The following is a 22,074-nucleotide window of genomic DNA, read 5'->3' as shown; positions in this document are numbered from 1 at the left end:
CCAACTTGGAAATCGTCGTTTGATTTTTCTGTTCGTTTTTCGCGTTATTTTTTATCGTGTGTTCTTCTTTCCGCGTCATAAATTGGACGCTTCGCGTAGTGTGCGATGAGCAAGAAGAAGAGGAAGGCAGGCTCGAGGCCTTCCTAAAACGAACACATTGCCAGGGGCAATAAAATTTCGAGGTAAGCGTCATCTAATGATGCACGCGGTGTTGGTGCAGTGAAAAGCGCTCGCACTGAACCGAGCCTTCGCGAATGTGACACCGTACCGAACAACAGCGAAGTAGGCGATTCCGGCGCGTCGGTCGAAAATGTAAACGCCCAGGCAGCAACCAAAATCAAGCTCCCCCCGCTGGTGGTGAAGGCGGTCGCTCTTGACAAACTCATCAGCGAATTCGCATCGATGGGTGTTACAGCAGAGTACAAGCTGTGTGGCATAATTCAGTCTTTTTCCAAGCAGTTAACATTGTTTATTTTCCGTCTTCATAAGGGCTTCGTTGGTGCCTTTGAGAATGCATCAATGCACTAAACTGTTATGGCGAAGCAGACGTTAAGGTTGTGCACCAAAAAATTATTTGGGAATACCAAGCATCTTGAATGTCTTACTTGGAATGTTATAAGTTATTTGGGTTCGCGTGCCAGTCGCAAAACTGCCTTCAACTAGGATTGCATTTGCGCTAATATTGATCATAATGAAGCATTGCTACTGTTTTCAAGAAAGTAAATGTTCTGGAATTTTGTATGTGATTTTGCTTGGCAGTAGCAAAACTTCCTCCACTAAGGGTGACAGCTGCGCTTCTCTCGAGCATGAGAAAGTAATGCAACTCTTTTCGAGGCCAGTAATATTAATAGAAGCGTTTCTTTTGAGAATAGCGCAAAATGATGAGAAATGTTCATATTGCTAGTAGTTTTACGTCACCAATGTATGGCTCTGTATGCATGCTATGGTGAACGCTTGTTTGGCGCTTGGTTTACGCTTAGTTTGTACGAACGATATCTAGAGGTGCGATTCCTTTGAGGCAATACTAAATAACATGTAGCATGATACTTACAAGTGTTGTCATTGTTGTTGTTTACATGCGGTGCCAAAGATATATTGATGTAGTTATGAGATATGGAATAATGGTGCTGGTGCAACATGTTTATAATCGATTGTAGCCGAGTCTATGTCAATTTCGAAAAAGGCCACCGGAATAGCCTTCGAGGTAATTTTCAATGCATTGACATGAAATAAATTGCGACATACGATTGTTTTGCGAGGGCAAGAATGAATCATCAATCAATTATCGTCAACTGATTCTACAATGAAAAAAATCATTTCAGAGATTATTCAACTAAGCAGTTGTTTCTAAAATTTCACAGCATTATAGAATAATATCCGAAGGTATAAACAAGCGACTTATATAAAATAACAGTGTAGTTCTACGTCAACAATGCGGTCGTATCTTGGACACAACCTCCTATAATTTTTTTTACTAATACCACCTTGAATCTCTGGCGATTGCGGAATGGACTTTAATGTAATACTGTTATGGGTCTCCTAGACTAGTCTACCATTTTTAAATGTGTAATATACCATAGAAACAGTGAGAACTGAGAACCCTACCAGCGGGTTTATCCTTTTTACCGAGTGGCCCTTGCCACTACACAATGTACTCCAATGCAGTATCATAAAGATTTGATAAATTTAACGTCCTGTATTTCACCTGAATCAACTGGTTCTACGCCAAATTACGTCCTCAAGTGAGGGAGCCAAATAAGAAAACATGTCACGTTTACGAAATAGTTTTAATGTTGATAACTATTTCTGCTTCCAGCGGAAGTTGATGATTTGCTTACCAATCGAATAGGAAATTCTTCAAGAATTGTTTGATATGCTAAATATTACATATGCCTTATCCACAAATCGTTTAAATTATGGGAGGCGATCTGGCGTAGTGGTAACATCCATACCTCTCACGCAGAGATCACGAGTTCAATTCTCACTCCCGACATTCTTCCAAAAATGGAAGTAAAAGTGACGAACCAGCCGAAATGTGTTGAAAGTCACTATAATAAAGAAAAAAAAAATTTAAATTATTTTCCATTTTCCCATACATTTGTTCGGTGCATTTATGTGCTTACTTACGTGTGTTTTCTATCCGAGGCGTGAGGTATAATTTTTGTATATCATTGCGAATAAGGCGTGCGTAAATCGCTCGCTCGAGAACCAAATGCAGCTCTTGTTCGTACAGATACTGTAGAAAGACAGGTTACAAATGGGCGGGGCAGATTCGCCCCGCCCATTTGTAACTTTTTGAGTATAAATAAACAATTCACGATTTTTATACTCAGTCTCGCTCCAGCTAGCAATCAGTTTGCAGTCTCTGCTCTGATGTCACACACAACGGTTTTGATCCACACAAAGAGTTAAGTCTTACACACTAATATTGTTGAAAATAAACAAATTTTCACTTTCTAATGCAAAACTGTGCGTTTATTCACTTTCAACTTAATACTAAGCTTACATTTGGTTTTCCCTACTATTCATAATAGACGCGATTTTCTTGTTCGATCCTGATCGTGGGATTGCTTATGCTTTCGTGATGAGCCGTGAGATTGTTTATCCGGAACCTAATTCCTAAGCTGATACAATTGTGTAGAGCTGGCACTATAAATCACGAAACGAAGCAACAATATATTTGTGCACAGACCGCTTCGGTGACTGCCCAATTGAAATTCTTACTCGATCCATATTTTCAAGGATTTTGACGTAGAACTACGTCTTTCAGAAAGGGTGCCAAATCAGAAAACAGGTCACGTTTTTATGAAATAAAGTTAACCTTAACAACTATTTTCACTGTGAACAAATTTTCATGATTTGAATACAAATCGAATCGGAAACTCTCCAAGAATTGTTTTATATGTTATACATTACAATTCGCTAATCCCTAAACGGTATAAATTCATGAAAACTGGAAGGACCTCATTTTTTCCCATACATTTGTTCTGCCGATTTGTGTGCTAACTCTACCCGTAATTCGAATGCTTATTACTCGAATATTTCTTAACAGATCGGAAAGATGTTTGCATCAATTGATAGGAAATACTTCTACGCGTCTATCACAACTAATAAAATATTATTTTTCATGAGATGAACAATTGAATAACTGTAAAATGTCAAGCGTTATCTGAACGCCCTAACTGCCAAGTTTTTATTGGCCCGATTTACGGTTTCCCCAACACAGATTTCAAAATCGATGTACCTGTGGAAATCCGCTCTGCAAATATACATGCAAGTTGGGGATATTTTTGTTCCCAACCGAGCTGTATTTCCCTAACACGGACTTCATAATTAATATGCCTGGGGGAATCCGCTTTGCAAATAGATGCAGGTCGGGGGTATTCTTTGGCGTTGAGTACTCTTGTACTCGCTTGTCATTTTGCAGACCGGAATATGTTTCCCTAAAACGTACTTTTAAACTGAGAAGCCTGGGAAAATCGTCATTTCGGATACTAGAGGTGAATGAACTTTCGAGGTTCGAGAACTACGTAAACATGAGATGTTCAATAATTTCAGAGGGAAATGTAAAATACAATGATCGTTTGACAGTTCTTCCGTTCACATATTTTGGTAGTCCTAGGCATCATATCAAACGTAAATGGAGGATCCTCAAATTTATTTGTAACGAAGAACATAATCTATCACAAAATTTTCGATGCATTCTAAAATAATATTCGAAGTGGTAAACAAGTGGATTTCATAATATAATTGCGTAGTTCTACGTCGAAAATATGCGATCGTGTCCAAGATACAACCCCTTACAATTTTTTTGTGAACATTTTGTGAAAATTACGGTCATCTCTGAAGACATTGAAACAATTTCCGAGTACTTCCTCGCTTCTAACACCTCTGTCCCAACTTGTCTCCGTTGTCAGAATTATCGAGAAAAATGAGTTCAGCGGCGATCCTTCGCTTCAAATCATCAAAAATCACGATTTTACTCTACTGTAGTTATAATAACCAAAAATCAATCAATTTTTTTTAATATTTGTTTTCTTGGCATAAGTCATATTGAAATATGAAAAAAAAAATTTAACTCATACCATCAATAAATAGTTTATAATGTTTAAATCAGATAAATATGACTAATTTCAGTTGGCCGCTTGACAACGTGTAATAAAAATGATTTGAAAAGCATATTGCATGCTGATTTTGAAAGGTGGTTTCTTTGTTGATCTAATACCTTCAATGTTTGATTGGAAGCATTCGTCGCACCAGGGAGGAATACAATGGATAGTGCATATTGCGTAAACTTCAAAGATATTTAAAAAAAAGTTCAAACGAACTGATGGTAGATATAAGGTTGTGGTGAACCACAATTTCTTGCGCTGAACAAAAGAAACAAAAGATACATCAAATGTACATTTTTGGTCAACTTACGTAATACTTCTCCTAAGTTGTTCACTCTAATCTACCAGGCGATGAAGAAAAAGCAGCACAGCAGGGATTCACAGCTCCGTTGTTCTGCATCGGTGGCGATTTCAGCGTGTAAACATTCAGATAACACGTCTGTGTCAGCCAGCCAGCCAGCAGTGGCAAGTGCGGAGCGATGTATCGCCCCCTCTTATTTGCTTTTCCTACCACTGCACACGCAGAATTGCTGCTGCAACTCATACGGTGTCCGCGTCAGGGTTGCCATAATAAAATCTGTGTTTTTGGTCTGAAAAAATCTTTTCATTTTATATTATTCCCGAGAAATCTTCATTGAAATCTGTATTAAATTTATGAGTGCAAAGCATAAGCATAACTTCAGTATCATTGATTGACATATTTATTGTGAATTTGACGTTGTTAATGGTATCCACAGAGTGGTAATTCACACAGTTACCGTGATGTTTCTGAATCCAGATGGCTTTTTATTTCGGACACTTTTTCATTATATTCAATATCATACCAAAACCATAACATCTTTTGCATGTTAAAATCATGTGACTAATAGTTACTATTGTATCAATTTAGTGTAGTGTCAAGCATTATTGACAAAACTGGCAAAACTGTTGACAAAAATCGAAACAAATACAAACAACCATGTCCGAAATGAAAAGCACATTCAGAAGATGCTTTTAAATCCGAACGGATCAACGTGAACGATGAAATTTCATGTTGAATAAGTTGCATAAGAGTATCCGGAATTAAGAGCAAAGGTGTCCGGATATAAATCACGGCACAATGAAGAAATTTGCTAATTTTGAACAAATATAACATGATTTTGTGGAATTCTTACATGACATACACTTATATGAAAGCCTCCTTATTCTATAAGAACGGTATTTTTTATGCTATGATATGTCAATACTTTTGAGTAGTTGAAGTTATTATGCTTGTTCACATTGGGCTACATTAGTAGCTTTGTTATAAAAATTACAATAACATAATACGGTGAAAATGAAAAAAGACGGAATTCTCAACGCTTTAAAAATTGTCATAAAGTTGCTTTGAAGCCATATGATTAGGATACGGATTATATTTTTTTCTGCTTTCGCCCAGTTCGGTAGCCTTTTCCGCCAAAACGTCAAATCTCACGTCAAAACGTATTGATGAGTATTTTAGATATGATCATTTCTTAAAACAAATCTCAAAGCAAAATGGATTTTCTCAACAGTATGAGCGTACTTTTGCAATTCAGATTCACTGTACTTTAGTAAGAAGAAGATAACCAGTGTTAGCTATTTATTGTGCAGCTTGCCGATGACACACATATTTTTTCATATTTTCGCCTTAGATCCAACATAAGAAAGCAGGACTTCACGCTACTTATGAATGCAAGAATGACTCCCATTCAGACTAATTCGAATGCTATACAAATCAAACTGGTGAGATAGGAAAAATACTGTTGACATCAAGCCATAACTGAAACTGAAACGTTATTTTTAAAAATCTGTAAATCTGCATGAAACCCAGAAAATTCTGTAATCTTTAATTACAGATTCTTGGTTTAAAAAAATCGGAAAAATCTTTATTAATACAGATTAATCTGTAGATATGGTAATCCTGGTCCGTGTTGCCAAATAGAGACTTTTGAAGCAAATTGAATCCTTTGTTGATTATGATTTTGCGTGAACAAATCATTCAAAACAATACCATTAAAATGTATGACTTCCACTGGCAACTGTTCGTTTCACCCCACCATCACAATTGTTTCAATAATTTTAGTTTTTGACTAACAAATGAATTTATTTCTTGGCACCTGTTTAACATCGCTTTGATGTTGACTTGCATACAGGAATATAATCACCAGTGAATTAAATTTTAAAATTAACTCTTTGTGGTCGTTTGTCTGCTCTCAGCCACCACAGCAAGAAACCATGCTAATCTTATATTTTACTCAACCAAGTATCAGTTTATGCTATTCCTAAAAGAAGCTTGATGTTTAGTGAACCTGTTTACGAATCAATACGGTGCTCCTATGAGTAATAGATAACGGTACTCAGTATCAAACAAAGTATTCACCCACACAAGACAACGGGCAGTTCGTAGAATGCATAGGAATGTGGGACAAAAATCATAACTGGTGTGATGGAAAAGATTGTATCAGAGCTAGTGTTTGCATAAATGTCTCATGTTATTTGAATAATCGCATAAGTGCCGCAAGCGACAATCTTTGCTCATCTAAAGTGGGAAGTTCTGATCACTTCGGAATCATTATTTGAGTTACTGGTTCAAGTTATGTTGAAGTTGTCTTTAAGAGCAGAATAATTGTTTCCATAAGTGTCTTATGTCATCTGAATAATTTCAAGTGAAAAAGGCTTTGTTTTTTAAAAATGAAAAGTGCTGATCTTTTCGGATACACATTGCTGGCATTAATTACACATTAATTGCATCGATGGCAAAAATATATCATATCCAACGGATAATAAAAAAAATATGTATTGAGAATACTTCATATGATTTACTCTTGGAGACTGTTTCCAAAGATTTCATATGAAGACGAATTATGAAATATAATTCTTATATAAAGACATCACATTAAAATACATTGTTAATATATAATTCACAAAAAATAAAAAAAGTCATAGGAGGGTTGTGTCCGAGACACGACCGCATCGTTGACGTAGGATACTGTTAGGCTATCTGTTGATTTTGGATATGTTTAAAAAATTACATCGTTAAACTCTTTGATAATAATTTGGTGGCCCTGAAAAGGGCCGTTTTGTTTTGTTTTTCGGTATTGTTTGTTCACTCCAACAGTGTTTACCAAGAGATGATGACAGAAGGATGGTAAACAGTCATTGGATGGTGCGTATCAAATAAAAGATACAGAAGTGGAACACAATTATCAATTTTTCTCATCAGTAAAAACAGTAAATAACATATAGAAAACATATTTGAAATGGAAAAGGTAACTTTCTTTTATAACTTTTACTTTTTGAATATTTATTCAACCCAATGTGAATTTTGATTGGACTAAGAGCACCTAATAATATATGTAGAGCATATGGGGAAACACTTTTTCTAATATTTCTTTACTTTTCCAATTTTTCTCGCCGTATAAACTTCTTTTGGGTGAAAATGAACACAACAAAACAGACAGCTTAAACCAAACGACCCGTTCTCGAGCGGGAACACACCTTGGTCTTTATTTATGAAAATTGAAATAAATCGTTTCATATATCATTTTTAACACAACTGCTACCATATACAATTTTACAATTACACTTGTGCTGAATTTTTCACAATACACGATCGGTCATTTATATGAAATTTCACGAAGCAACCATCATTATAGTTCCAAATTTAAATTTTATTTGCTAGAATTAACCGTATCACTCACCTTACTTGTAATATAAGATGCCCCCGTCTTGCATATATTTGCGATGCCGATTTCCCTTCAGCACCTTGGTTTTGATGTCTCTGCTAGGGAACACATCTCGGTAGGAACAAAATTTCTCCCTACTTTCATGTATTTGCAATGTCTTCTTCTTCTTCTTTTCCTTTGTTTACGGAGACTTATTTGCAATGTCGATTTCCCCCATGCAGCTTGGTTTAGATGTCTCTGTTAGGGAATACATTTCGGCAGGAACAAAAGTTCCCCCTACTTTGATGCATTTGCAATGCCGATTTCCCCCAGGCAGCTTGGTTTTGATGTCTCTGTTAGGGACCCGCCGCATGTGTCGTCAATTTCGACCAATCAGAAGTGGCTATTTCCGTTAGGATAGGGGTTCAGATTTTTCAATTGTTCGATAGTTAGTTTCATGACATATATTATTTTATTCAATCTGAAAAATTGTTATGGAGTGCCGAAATCGATTGACGCATAAATTTCATCAATCCATCATGAAATGACTGAGCAATAAACGTTTGAAATTGGACAATTTTCACGATGTGCTCGATTTTCGGTTTTCAATTTGTACCCCAATATGTTTCCAAAAGACGTAATACTACGTCAAAAAAAAATGTTTATGTTTACATAATCTTGCATGTATCACTGCTTTTTCAAGGAAAAATTATTCCGACCAGTACGATACCCATGCCCAAATTTAATACGACCGCAAAGGGATAAAGTTTTCAAAATGCTTAATCCCATATGATTTTTAGTTTTTGTTTCCTTTTTCCATTTTCGCACAATCGTCATTATACGGCGGTTACAATATTATAGAATAACATGTAGGATTAGGATCACAAATTTTCTTAAGGTTATGCATTCAAGAATATACCCTTGCAACTATTATAATTGAGGGGCTCAAAATGACAGGGGTGTAAGTGCGATTTTTCTACATCGACTCTCTCTTTTGGTCATAACCTAGCTACACGCACATTACCAGCTGTATTTGACAATGTGGAAAAAAGGTCAGAACCTCATCTATCGAATTCTATAACAAAGTCAAATTGGAACTTGCTTTTTGCATTTGAGTTACTAACTAAAGAAAAAAATGATGAAGACATATCGATCAAGTCACTTACACCCCTTTCCTTCTGAGCCCCTCAATTATGAATATTTTTCTCCGTTAAATTTTTGTTTTATTGTCAAAAGATAGATAAACAAATACAGGTCGGACTCTATTATATACAATTTTATACAGTTTGATTATATACAGTTTGAAAAAAAAAAATCAAAATATGACTTATTTTAAAAAAAATGTAACCTTTCATTGTTGAGTTGAAGTTTATGTGGCTATTATAAGTACAGTGGGGTAAAAATCGTGATTGTTTTTTCACCAGTAATAGTTTATATCGATATTGCAGCGAAATTAAGAAAGATAGAAGTTGGGTGACAAGAGTGATTATAAAGCTTTAATTTGATTGATAGAAATAATCATGTTTAATATAAATAACACATTAAAAATTACTAACTTTTAAGTTTTTTGCTTTTTTGAAATCCACTAATTTAGATGATCCACTATTATATGCTGTACTAAATAACAGTTCGGCTGAAAAGTTCATAAGGTTGACGTAAGGTATGGCGCCTATTGCAAAAATCTACTTGACTATCACAAAGCACCATCTTTCAATGGATACGTGTCAAAATTTGACAGCAATCGGTCGTTGGGTCGTGAGTTACAGCATTGAGAGTGAAGCGAATTTTGTTATTGTGAAAAAAATGGAAAAAATCACAAATCAATGAAAACGATGGCAAAATGGCATCAAGTGGGCTTTAAATTGCTTCCGCATCCACCGTATTCTCCTGATCTGGCCCCCAGCGACTATTTTCTGTTCGCAGACCTGAAGAGAATGCTCGCTGGCAAGAAATTTAAGACCGCTGTTGAAGTCATTACCTGAACTGAGGCCTATTGAGTTTGAGCTTGGGTAAACTGTACACTTCGTAGTTGCTCTCCGTGATTGAGCTAAACCAGCGAAATTTCACAAAAAACACACCGAATGACGCTTGGGAGTAGCAAACCATTCTCATTGTACAAGTTTCGGTGATTCGAATTTTAAATAGTCAAGAATGACGCCGGCCACGTCCTTACAGTCACCAGGGGAAGGGAAGGAATGTTAGTATGACATTCGCCGCCCGAAGGCCAGAAGGGTCGCCTCTATAGCGTGGTTGCCTAGCGTTTATCAAGGAAGGGGTAGTTGTTAGTGGGGGGAGGTAATTATCAGGATTCACTGTGGTGAGTTATGTGATTAGGAGTTGATCCATTTCTTTTTTTCCGTAATAACTATTTATAACAGCTATTACAACCATCCTCCTTAGGGGCTTTGGACCCTTTGCTCTGCTTCTCAATAGTTCCAGGTTCTTTTTCGGACATGCTACTATAGAGATCCGTCATTCGCAGGCGGAGTTGATTATCGAAACTGAGGCCTATTTTGGAAAAACCGAAAGAGTACTATAGAAATGGTATCGAAAAGATGCAAGATCACTTTAACCGCTGTATCGCCCTGTCGAATAGAAAATTGAATTTTGCAAAACATATAGTTTTACTGTGTTACCTTATAAACTTTTTAGTCGAACTGTTATTCTCATCTATCAAATGGGGGCAACAGAATCGTCTTACATCTTACTTCTTACGTCTTAAGTTCTATAACTCTGTCATTGTTGAAATTTTACCGTATGTGTAGAAGGATTTTTTCTTTAACGAACGTCTATCGCCTCCTGAGAGATTTCTTTTTTTTCCAAAATATATATTTTTATCAAGGCTCATATGGCGTTAGCCTCACGGGGCCGGGAGTCCAATACTTTGACAATTTTTCTTATTATCTATGTTAGTAATATGTAATCGATTACTCGCGGTTGGCTCGAGGTTACTATTACAAGTGTTTTCGTAATTGGGATGTTGTTGTCTCCAATGCTCTGTACGTGTGCCCGACACGGGATACTTCCTATTGGGATGCAGCTGACCATTAATCAGCAACGCCCCCCTAGTCTGTAACCCATATCTAGCGTGGTGCATCTTTCTCGACTCGAGGAATCCAGGATAGAATGGTCACTAGCCGGCGCAATCATCAGTTCGTGTAGAGTTGTCATGAGCGGTACAACCTTTGGCTCTTGTTGAATCATCAGTGGACTGCACAACCTTTGGCCCGTGTATCTGTAAAGAGTGTGTGTATGTATTGCCGCGACTAAGTAAAAGTTTATCGATCGGATAGGAGGGATATGAAACGGGGACACAACGAAAGAAACATCATTAAACGTTGACATCGGCGTTTCTGAGGAACAGGTATAGATGAAGCAGAAGATCAGGATCACGGCTACCTAAGATATCCCGGACGGGGATATCCGATTGTCTGCCTTGTGCTCTCAGTGCTCTAGAGAGCTGAGAGCGAGCAGCATGGAACCGGATGCACGACCAGACAACATGCTCGATGTCGTGGTAGCCATCGCCACAATCACAAAGATTGTTTGCTGCGAGCCCAATTAAGATTTTTTTGAGATTTTGAATAAATTTATTTTTTTCATGTGAAAAAGGTGTTTTCTGACTTCAAGGGGATGAATCGAAAATTGAATTCTTCTTTTATATTCAGTAATCCGCACTGCGGATCATCTGCTCGAGGTTCTACTGTATATAAAATTTTCGTGTCACGATGTTCGTGGTCGAATTCCTCCGAAACGGCTCGACGGATTCTTATGAAATTATACACAAAAAACTTATATCTATATATTTTTCTATAAAAATCTATATATTTTTAATTCCCATTTTAGTATTTTTGTACAAATTAAATTATCAAAATAATTTAACCGTCGTTCGTTTTTCAAACAGAACGAATTTATTTTCGTTGTCGAATGACAAATGCATCGCCGGCGAGTCGATAGTCTTTCTGAATGAGCACTACAAATTGATGGATTTCTTCGAATCACACAGGCTCGAATTGCAAGGTCATCAATTCTGATAAAACACCGACTGGAGAGCTCGTGTGTAGCCCATGCTGTTGAAGACGTTGCTGGAATTATGGTAGGCGATTGCCCAGCGAAGCGAGAAATTGCGATTCGAAGATGAAAAAAAAAACAATAATCGACGCTTATAATTGTGCTTCAATGACCTTAACGTTCCTAACGTTCGTTTTCTCAACATAGTATTACTTGCCAATATACAGAATTAATATAATTTTATATTTTAATTTTTTTCCATTGTTTTTTGTATTTCATATTTTACATTTTTTACATACATTGAAATAAGAAAGTGAGTGGTTTGTTTCAATTCTTCTGTATGTTACAGATCCCATCTCCAAATATCCCTTCGATCTTCACTAATGAACCGTTATCATATTTCTGATATTTCTGAATTGCTTAGCAACGACATAGCACAGCGATTTCTTAATTAAAGACAAGAGTCACGTTTCACGTTTGTTTATCGAATGACACTGCGCAATTCTTGTTAATCGTGTGTAACCAAGTTGATCATTTTCTGTTTTCTTTCCCGTTTTTCCGTGCTAATTAAACCTTCTGACAATTGTTCTCGTTAGTACTCCAATGACTTTTTCACGTTTTTGGTCCTGTTCTGCACACACTCGCATAAATTCGTGCAAGTAACTGAAGAAAAACCGGGTTTTTACGTTGTCAGTTACTCGGTTGCGAATAAACGTCAGACGATCCGAAGAATTACGAACTTACCCATATCATGAAATTTGACATTTGACAAATTTAAAAACAATGATGTCTTGGGTATCTACTCCAGATTTATTCCAGAAGCGCAATTTCCAGAAATAATAACACATGCTAAAAAATGCATTTTTTAGAAGAAATCATAACTTTTGAACCACAGAACCGTTTTAGATGATCGACATATCAAACCAGCAAAAAAAACTGATTTTGTTTTCGTAATTATTGATAGTAGTCGTTTCCTGTTGTTTTCATTGCTTTGGACTAGAGGGCGCTATATTTTTTTATATTTTTTCTTGAAAGCTGAGGATCATTTACATAACATATCTCGATATCAGAGATTTTTTCGTTTTTGAGATATGATTTTTCAAATTTAACATGTTTTAAGTCTTCGTTCAATATTCCTATGTGACTAGACTAGACCTATGCGACTAGAATCCAGTCTTCCAACACGTGTAATATTTTGTTTTTTTTTTTTTTTTTAAAATGTCGATCGTCTAAAGCGGTTCAGTAGTTCAAATGTTATGAATTTTTGCAAAAAGTCATTTTTGGATATAAGAAAAAAAATTCGAACCATCGATTAACTTTCAAAAATCATGTCTTAAAAACAAAAAAAACATCTCTGATAACAATAAATGTTATGTAAAAAATCTTCAGCTTTCAAGAAAAAATATAAAAAAAATATAGCCCCCTTCAGTCCAAAGTAATGAAAACAACAAAAAACGACAACAATCAATAATTACAGTGAAATCACGATTGCTCTCAGCAGAGAAATTTGGAGCGAAGAAAAGTGATAACACTGCAGTTGTGTAGTGCGATGTTCCCCTTCACTCACACAAAGTTTCGTGGTCCCACCAATACTTGTTCGGCTTCCTAGCAACGATAAAGTTCGGTCTGTACGTGAAGCGTGTCACTACTGTCACGTTATTTAAGTGCTGGAAAACACCAAAACAGATCTACGTGTTGCTCGAACGGTTTTCTATCAATGAACGATTTATGTTCCGTACAATACAATAGTACAAAGAAACAGCTTATGTGGGTGAATGGTCCAAAAAGGGACGTCCGAGATAGGTACGGCTGCACAATGTTCTCTATGTTGTTCATGAACGCGTTCAACGCAATCCTCTTTGGAAACAAAAGCGTTCATCAATCGAAATGAATTAGATAAATTAATTGGTGCGTATATCGACGAACGACGAACCAGTCGTCATCTCCGCAAATGATTAGCCATTTGCCAATCCATCGGATTAATCACTTTGGGCCAAGTTGGAGGAGCGTGCCTTTGAACGTTTTCATAAGAATTACCAATCGTTAAAGAATTCTATCGAGAAGCTGCAGCGATTGACGATTGGACTAGCGTTTTCGACTCTGCGTGTAGAAAAGATGGTCGAATAATTTTGTCAAGAATGTTAATTCTGGATACTTTTGGGTTTTTACCTCATTTTGTTCTCGAGTTATGAATTTTACAGGTAACTGAATGCTTTCTATGTTAAAATAAAAAGTTAGTCAAAAAAAGTTTCAGTTAAAAATGTATATTTTACATTTCATTATGAAAAGTAGGGAGAAAAAAATCTAATGCGGCCCGCACCTTGTCTATACCTGGCCAACACTGATACACAGGATTCGATTATATACACTGTATATTATACAGTGAAAAGAAATGCGAGACTGTATATAGTCGAATCCGCGCTGTAATGGTATACACCCAGGTTTTTTCACGCGGTTTTTTTTTATCACGGTTTTTTACGCGTTTTTTCCAATGACCGATGCTTTTTATGCGATTTTTCTGCGCAGTCCCTGTTCATCGCACAAAAACAGGGTTGCCTGTATATCGGTCATCAGCTGCTATGGCAAGTCCACCGCAAGCCGTCGCATATGTGACGGGAAACGATAGTTTGGTTTTCATGTGATAACACCCACTGAAACCACCAACTGTACTCCCCGCCGCACCGTTGGTTCACCTCAACGCGTCACACATCCACATATCCATATGCTGATCGATGTTTGTGCAAAACGCAACTGTTGTTAACTGTGTTTCTTTTATTCTTCTCTTTTTTCTTTTTCTTCCGTTTATGATATCGAAAATTGAAAACGAACGAAACCGTCTCAAACAAATGAAACGAAAAACGTAAACCGAACTGATCCTGATCCCACTGTTATATCGCAAATTGCCAAAAAATGTTCCAACACCAATTGCAACAATAACATGTTCCTCACGACGCGGCATATTTGTGCTCATGGTTTTGTCCATTTGGGTGGGCTGCTTTGGTGTTGTTATGCCACAAACGAAATCTGATCCCGCAACTATTCCGCTGCATCATTGGGATCTGTGCAATGAAACCAAGAAGAAGCCGCAAGAGTGTTACGAGTTTCTTGATTTGACCGACGTCGATGATTGCGTGAAGGACGCCCTGGCTTCTACACTGTACACACCCGCGGCTGCGGCTGGTGGGGGTGGCGTGGGATACAAGGGTACAACAAGCCGCAAGCCACATCGTCCCAGACGCAGACAATCCAATGCCTCCTCGGTGATGTCGTCTTCGGACGGTTCCGGAGTGTATGAATATGTCCCGTATGATTCCCGTCGGTATCCAGTCTATCATCATTCCCCTCCGGTGGCCACTTTCCCGTACCCTGTGACACCGGAATGTCATCAAAGCTCCCAGTTCCCGTACACTATAGCTCCGCTCGTGGATGGTGCCGGTCCGGCAGGGTTCGGCCGCTATCCGGTCACTACGAAAAGGAACGGAAGTGCTAGATCTTATGAACACCATGGAACTGCTGGGGGAAAACAGACACATTATCACCAACACCACCACCACCACCAGCAGCAGCAACATCACCATCAGCAGCAGCACCAACCGCAGTCTTGGTCACCACCGGTTGCGGTGGTCTCTAGTGCTTCTTCTTTCTACACACTGCCAAACAGTTCTGGTAAGCGGTCGTGTTTCTGCTTAGCAGATAATTTCTGTTTCCGTTTGCCCGCCTTGTTGCTCACGTTAATGATCTCTGTTTTTTTCTGTTCTTGTTGTTCTTGCTGTTGTTGTTATTTTTCTCTCGACTACCAGTTCCGTTAGTTGAATATTAGAATCTGTTAGTGTTAATTCTATTCCACGCAGTTTTTCTTTCTTCCGTTTTTTCAGTACTAATTAGCAAAAAACACACGACAGTAATCCTACCTCTAACACTCTAGTTCAACCATTGTCGCCACCAACATCACCACTCTCCACAACCCAAATGCAAATTAAGTATAGATCCCTCCACGCCACAGTTTGTATTTTTCATTTTCCCGATCATGGTAGTTTGCGTGGTATTTTTTATGTTGTTAATCTTTTATCGAGTTCATTATTCGCGTTTTGTTACTTCTTTCTCAACCATCTCAATGCGACCGACAAACAATGTTAAATATTCGGATCATACAATGGGTCTTGCAATCAATTACTACGAATGCAAATTTTATATGTTCGTGTTGAGAAAATTCATTCTAGAGCCTCATAAAAATCACATTGTACTGTCTATGAAACATTTGAATGTGAAACGATGGTGTTCTGCTTTACTGCGGATGCTGCACACAGACTGTAATTTTGGCTTCAAAATAGCACTAGGGAGTCTTTTCGCCGGGAGCAACAAAGAGCCAAGTGTGGCTATATTCGAAATGTACAATTCTTTTCTTTTGGGCCATCTTCAAAGCCATTTTCACTTTGCCGCGGGAGGTCTGAAATTGCAAAATCTCCGACTATTACATACAGGAACAGGTGGTTGTCACTCGGTTCGGGTTGTAAAGTTCATGTATAGCAATTTCCCAACCAAGCTTCCGGAGCTTTTGGCGAGATACTATCGAGGTGCTTTTGACCTGGCTTGACAATTTCTTTCTGGCTACAGGTCTATTCGGCTGTGGGAGGTACATCATTGTAATTTTGTGTTAGGTAATATGGTAATGTAGATAGAGTTTTTTTTAATTTATATTTGATGTGGATTGTAATATTGTGAAAAAAAGTGACCCTTGTTTGATGTTGTTATGTGTACATTAGGGTGGCAATGAATGTATGGGAAAAATTTCATCATCGAATTTCAAAAACCGACCATGTACACCTTGTTTATTGTCCCAAAAAAATTATTTGTGCAAAGTTTCAGCTCGATCGGACATGATTTAGGGGTGCCTCAAAGCGCTCAAAGTTTTGATTTTTTTTCCTCGAAAATCTTCCAAGGGGTAAAGGAAATTTGGAAAATCGAATTTTTTTTTTGATGTCTAATAACTTGAAACGTCGAGATCTAGTGTCATCTCGAAAAAAAAAATTTGGCCTTTTGGGAGTCTGAGAGGCAATGAAGGTATGGGAAAAAAATAATTATCGAATTTAAAGAATCGACCATGAACATTTTGTTTATTGGCCCAAAAAACAATGACCTGTGCAAAGTTTCAGCTCAATCAGACATGATTTAGGGGTGCCTCAAAGCACTCAAAGTTTTGATTTTTTGGCCACTCAGGCTAAGTCCCAAAAAGTCGATTTTCGGCCAAAAATTTTTTTTTCGTTTTTCGCATTTTCAAGTCATTTGGCAGCGAAAAAAAAAATTCGATTTTCTAAATTTCCTTTACTCCCCCCTTGGAATATTTTCGAGCAACAAGATATCAAAACTTTGAGCGCTTTGAGGCACCCCAAAATCATGTCCGATCGAGCTGAAACTTTGCACAGATAATTTTTTTGGGCCAATAAACAAAAGGTACATGGTCGGTTTTTGAAATTTTACATGACCTTTTTCGCTGCCACTCTAGTGTACTTATGTGGGACTGTTAGCTTTCGGAATATTTCCGGAATTTTATTCATAAACATTGGCCAATATTCAATCATGGTCTTTCTGGACATGTATCACAGAAATAGGTCGTCTCATATATTTTCTCCAAAGTACAGACAGGAGAATTGACGACTGGCCGGCAGTCTAATTTTTTTTATCTCATTTGTTTATTTTAGACTCATTAGCATTGAGCTGAAACAGAGCCGAATTTGAAACGTGTGCATGTCACATGTTTATCAAATCCAAAAAAAAGAACACAGTTGCCATTTTTCGGCGTGAGAGTATTCCTTCTATACCATTGCATATGGTACATTTACACAGTAGCCATTTAGGCGAAAAAGTATTCCTTCTGTTCTTCCATTATCCAAGTTAGACCACCGGACAGCGGAGACAGTTGATATGATCATTGTTAAGTTATTAATAGAACAGCAGCCCGATGATTCTTGAAAGTAGAGAAGTGGTATGGATGAATCGATCTTATTTCGACCGTGGATCGATCTCCATATCGCTGATGATTGTTGAGTGGACGTAGTTATTCTGTAACAACACAAAGATGGTCAATGAGGGCCCTGAATTTTGAACTCACGATCGATTGCTTACTAAGCGAACGTGCAACCAATGTGGTTACGGAGACCTCCTGGTCTAATATTGTCGTACTACCATGCCTTCAGTTAAATAATACATTCATTTCTCACGCGTGTTTTTTAATTGTTTATTCGAGAGACTTCCAGCCTCCTTGGCTGGTTGCCTCCGTATCGACGGCAGTAAACATCGCCGCAAGGTTCCCTTATAATTGTTTGAGGTGAAGGTGGAACGAAGCCATTGTAGTAGTATAGGTAAAATCGCGTGTAAAAAGCAAAGCACATGTGAATAGATCAATTCACTCATCAGACTGTGTGACGCTTCACTGACACGAGTCTTAGAATACATTTGAAAAAAAAAATTACAATTCAATACAGATGTAAAATGTATGAACGATGTGTTACGATGAACAATTACAAATGAGGGGCTAAGAATGAAACGGGTGTAAGTGATTTGATCGATTTCTCTACTTCGACACTCTCTTTTGGTCATAACTTAGCTGCAAATACATTCCGTACTGTATTTGGCAATGTGTAAGATAGGTCAGAACCTCATCTATCGGACTCTATAGCAAACTTTAATTGGAACGTTTTTGCAGTTGAGTTATTAACCAAAGAAAAAGTTGATGAACAGAAATCGATCAAGTCACTTACACCCCTTGCATTCTAAGCCCCTCAAATATAAGTACAGGGAAACTTCGATATAACGTACCCTCGATATAACGTCACTCGATATAACGTACATTTTACCTCGATATAACGTACACCTTTGCAAAGTGTAAAGGAAAATTATTTTCAATATTTTTTTTTTCTGATAGAACAATGAATTATCTGTATTGTGATGCTAAAACAAGTTTTGTACCTTCAATCAATCTCGAAATACAGCTGGTTTGGTGATTCCAGATTCTAAATGAATCAAGCTTTAATCAACAGTACGAAGGGAAACATCATGAGAAAGGCTGGCTTCGTCTTCTGATTGAAGTTATTAATTAACTTGACTAAAACAGCAACTCAATAACGTATTATAGACTACGTTTGTGAGTACTTTATTATGCTTCGATACAACGTACAATTTTGAAAGTGAAATGTACGTTATATCGAAGTTTACCTGTATATATAGAAGGTTATTTGCATATGAAGTGAAATTGTGATCATACGCGAGCGTGACATGAGCAAATTTATAAGACAAGCGAATTGGAGCTCTTTTGGTATTAATAAGTTTATCCGCACAGTAACTCGATGTTGATAATTGCACATACGTTATTTTCACATATTCACTCTGGAGAGCTTTACACCTTCACTTCGTTGGCCGAGACATTTAGATTGAATGTAATACTTTCCCGTTTACTATTGTTAACAGCAGAGGCGGCCGTGGCAGTGTTCCGAGCTCTGCAATACAATTTTCTTAACCAATGTTGAAGTTGCTAAAACTTACGTTTTAGACTAAGGAATAAAATTTTATTGAGTGGTTTTTATAGCTGTTTCGGGAATGCTGTCTGGCATCAGTGCCGAAAAAATAACGATGTTTTCACCAATACGAACAAAACCATTGCGGAAAATTGAAAAATGAAAATTCAACTTTCAGAGCACTAGCTCGAGTTTTTCGACGTTTTTCACTAGACATTGCGACGGCAGATGAAAATTTAATATCTTGTGAGTAATCGATTAGAGTTTGGTTGATATTACTTGATGGGAAGTGTGCGAAAACGATCATTTTCTTCATACTGTTTCGCAAAATTATTGATATTCGGGCGAAGGGTGAGGGTGGGTGATGAAAGAAATGAGCGCCATTGTGGCAGCCATTTGTAGCTTCCTTCCAACTTCACCTTAACACGATATGGTTGCATATAAATTAGACTTCAAATAATACAAATATTAAAGTCATATTAAAATATTTTCATAACATAATTTAACAAAAAAAAAAAAAACTGGTGTTTCTCCGCTTGTTGTTTGTTTGCTGGACCAGATGGCAAGAATGTCCACGGGTCACTGCTTCAGACCTGTGATGAGGAAGTTGTACCATTGAAGATACCAAAATGTTCCTATTCCCCTTCATCGTGAAGAGTGTAACAATGATCTACCTGGCTGATCCATTTAGATCCTAAAGAATAATTCGGCATCTTTCAGGTAGCAGAAAAGTGCTGCTACTCTGGCATGAATAGTCGCTGAAGATGTCTCGTACATTCCCGCTGATATCATTGTACTCCGGGCAGCCACACAGGAAATGTTCGACGGCGTTGTGAATTTGGCAGTGGTCGCATAGAAGAAGAAAAGGTCTTCTGATGAATCCGTGTGAGACTGAGCAATGACCGGTCCTCAGTCTGAGCAGGATTCGTTGCTCTCTCATCATTTATATATCATATCATGTTGAATATTATTTGTGAATACGTCGAAATTTCATAAATAACTCTTTAGTAAAAAGTTCCGAGGACCCTGAAAAGGTTTAATGTCTTGCGTGGTTTTGTAGAATCATTTCGAGAAGCAACGATTCCTTCTTGCCTTTGCGAGAACAAAACACTAATTGGTAATATGTCGTAATTTGTTTCTTTATATCAATGCACTCATTGCACTGAGTATTTAACGAGAGGCATCTTCCGTGCATCGCCATTCAACTAGCATCAAACAGGCGTCTAACAGATGCACACAGTTGCAGCGATAAAACAGAAACATCGCGAGAATGATCGTTCATGAAAAATCGTTGCTCGATTTTCGGTCAAAACCGTCAACAAAGCTAGGGGCTTGTTGCACCAGAACAGGGCCGATGCGCACGAGAGCAAGTACGAATGTCAACCTAAAGTATCGAAAGTGTGCTATTCACATGTACAGGAAACGAACAAGTTCTAAGTTTCGCGCAACGAAAACAAGCAACACACACAAAGCTAACACTGATGGCTAGATGCGACCTATCATCATTTGCACTCTCCTCTTTTTTTGCCTGCTTTGCTATGGCTGTTAATTGCAATGTCAGATGCACTTCAAGTGAAATATTCACTAGCGTTCACAGCTCGATGGGAAACATAAAACATAAAACGAGCAGATTGTTGTTTCGGGCAGAGAAAGATTCTGAGAATTTTCCTCAGAGGAGATGCAATATTTATACGCTAGCGACAGCTTACTTATTATGCAAGGGTGGAGTTTACTTCGCAAATATTCTCTTTTCGCTATTCGTTGTTTCTATTCTAGCGGCTGCATAAGTTGCCCGTTATTGACAGCTCTGTTTGGGAAAACACACAAATGGACAGAACAAATGTATGGGGAAATGAAAATGCTTCCAATTTTCATCAATTTAAACCATATACAGACTACGCGATTGTAATGTATAGCATATCAAACAAATCTTAGAAAATTTCCGATTCGATTGGTATGCAAATCGTTAAAATCCGTTCACAGCAAAAATAGTTACTAACGTTAATTTTATTTCATAAAAACGAGACCTGTTTTCTAATTTGGCACCCTTAATGTAAGACGTAGTCCTACGTCAAAAGACAATTTTCTTTTTATGTTCTGGAACATTTGAATGCCTAATTTGACACAGGTGCTCTGAATTTGAGCATTCAAAAAAGTGGATCCAAGATCACATTTTCGACTGGCCAAACCAACATCATTTACCTTAGTTGGTGTTGGTTGCAGGAGGCCGACAGTCAGTGTTGCCTTGTTACAGATCGGTGCCAGATTTTTGGGAGCTTGTCTCCGGCCAAACACGTCAGCTTGATGCCATAGATGAAGTGGCTGCTGATGATAGATTTGGCCAGCAGTAGCCGGATCTTTCTATTGTTGCTCCGAAGCGGTTTGGAAATAGTTTTCCACAGGTTCAACATAGGGTGGCACAGCTCTTTTTAACTTTCTCGAAATGTTGGAGGAAGCTCACACGCTACAAGGAGAAATTCATTGAGAAATGTTAAAGGATGTAGTCTTTGTACAGATGATCCCTGAAGTCCACCTATACCGCCCAGCACCATATTCAGGACGAGACGAATTGGATCGGAGGTCAATCCACTACAGTCTCAACCAGCATTCGCTCTCGGAAGCTGGATCGTGGAATACTGCTTCTTTCAACGACTGTCTTCATTGGTGGTAGAGGTTCCAGCAAAAGAATCCACTTTGGTCGCAGCCAAAGCTTTCAAATCGACATTCAAATCAGGTTCATTAGGATCGTCAAATTTAGCTTCACATTCCGGGACA

At 37.7% G+C, this 22,074-nt stretch overlaps 1 protein-coding gene across 3 annotated transcripts in view; it reads left to right on the top strand.

Moving 5' to 3' along the window:
* The window catches only part of LOC129764296 (nuclear receptor coactivator 6), a 68,340-nt gene that overhangs the window by 10,704 nt on the left and 35,562 nt on the right, over positions 1 to 22,074 (top strand). For 2 of the 3 annotated variants that reach the window (XM_055763236.1, XM_055763235.1), the window contains exon 2: positions 14,869 to 15,454. The exons of the other annotated variant lie outside the window; for it this stretch is intronic. In XM_055763236.1, the coding sequence (XP_055619211.1) occupies positions 14,869 to 15,454 (586 nt within the window). The remainder of the gene's footprint in view (positions 1 to 14,868; positions 15,455 to 22,074) is intronic. 3 annotated transcript variants of the gene reach the window in all.

Source organism: Toxorhynchites rutilus, chromosome 2, assembly GCF_029784135.1.
Source record: "Toxorhynchites rutilus septentrionalis strain SRP chromosome 2, ASM2978413v1, whole genome shotgun sequence".
NCBI classification, from domain to species: Eukaryota; Metazoa; Arthropoda; class Insecta; order Diptera; family Culicidae; genus Toxorhynchites; species Toxorhynchites rutilus.
This window is presented reverse-complemented; position numbering and strand designations above follow the sequence as displayed.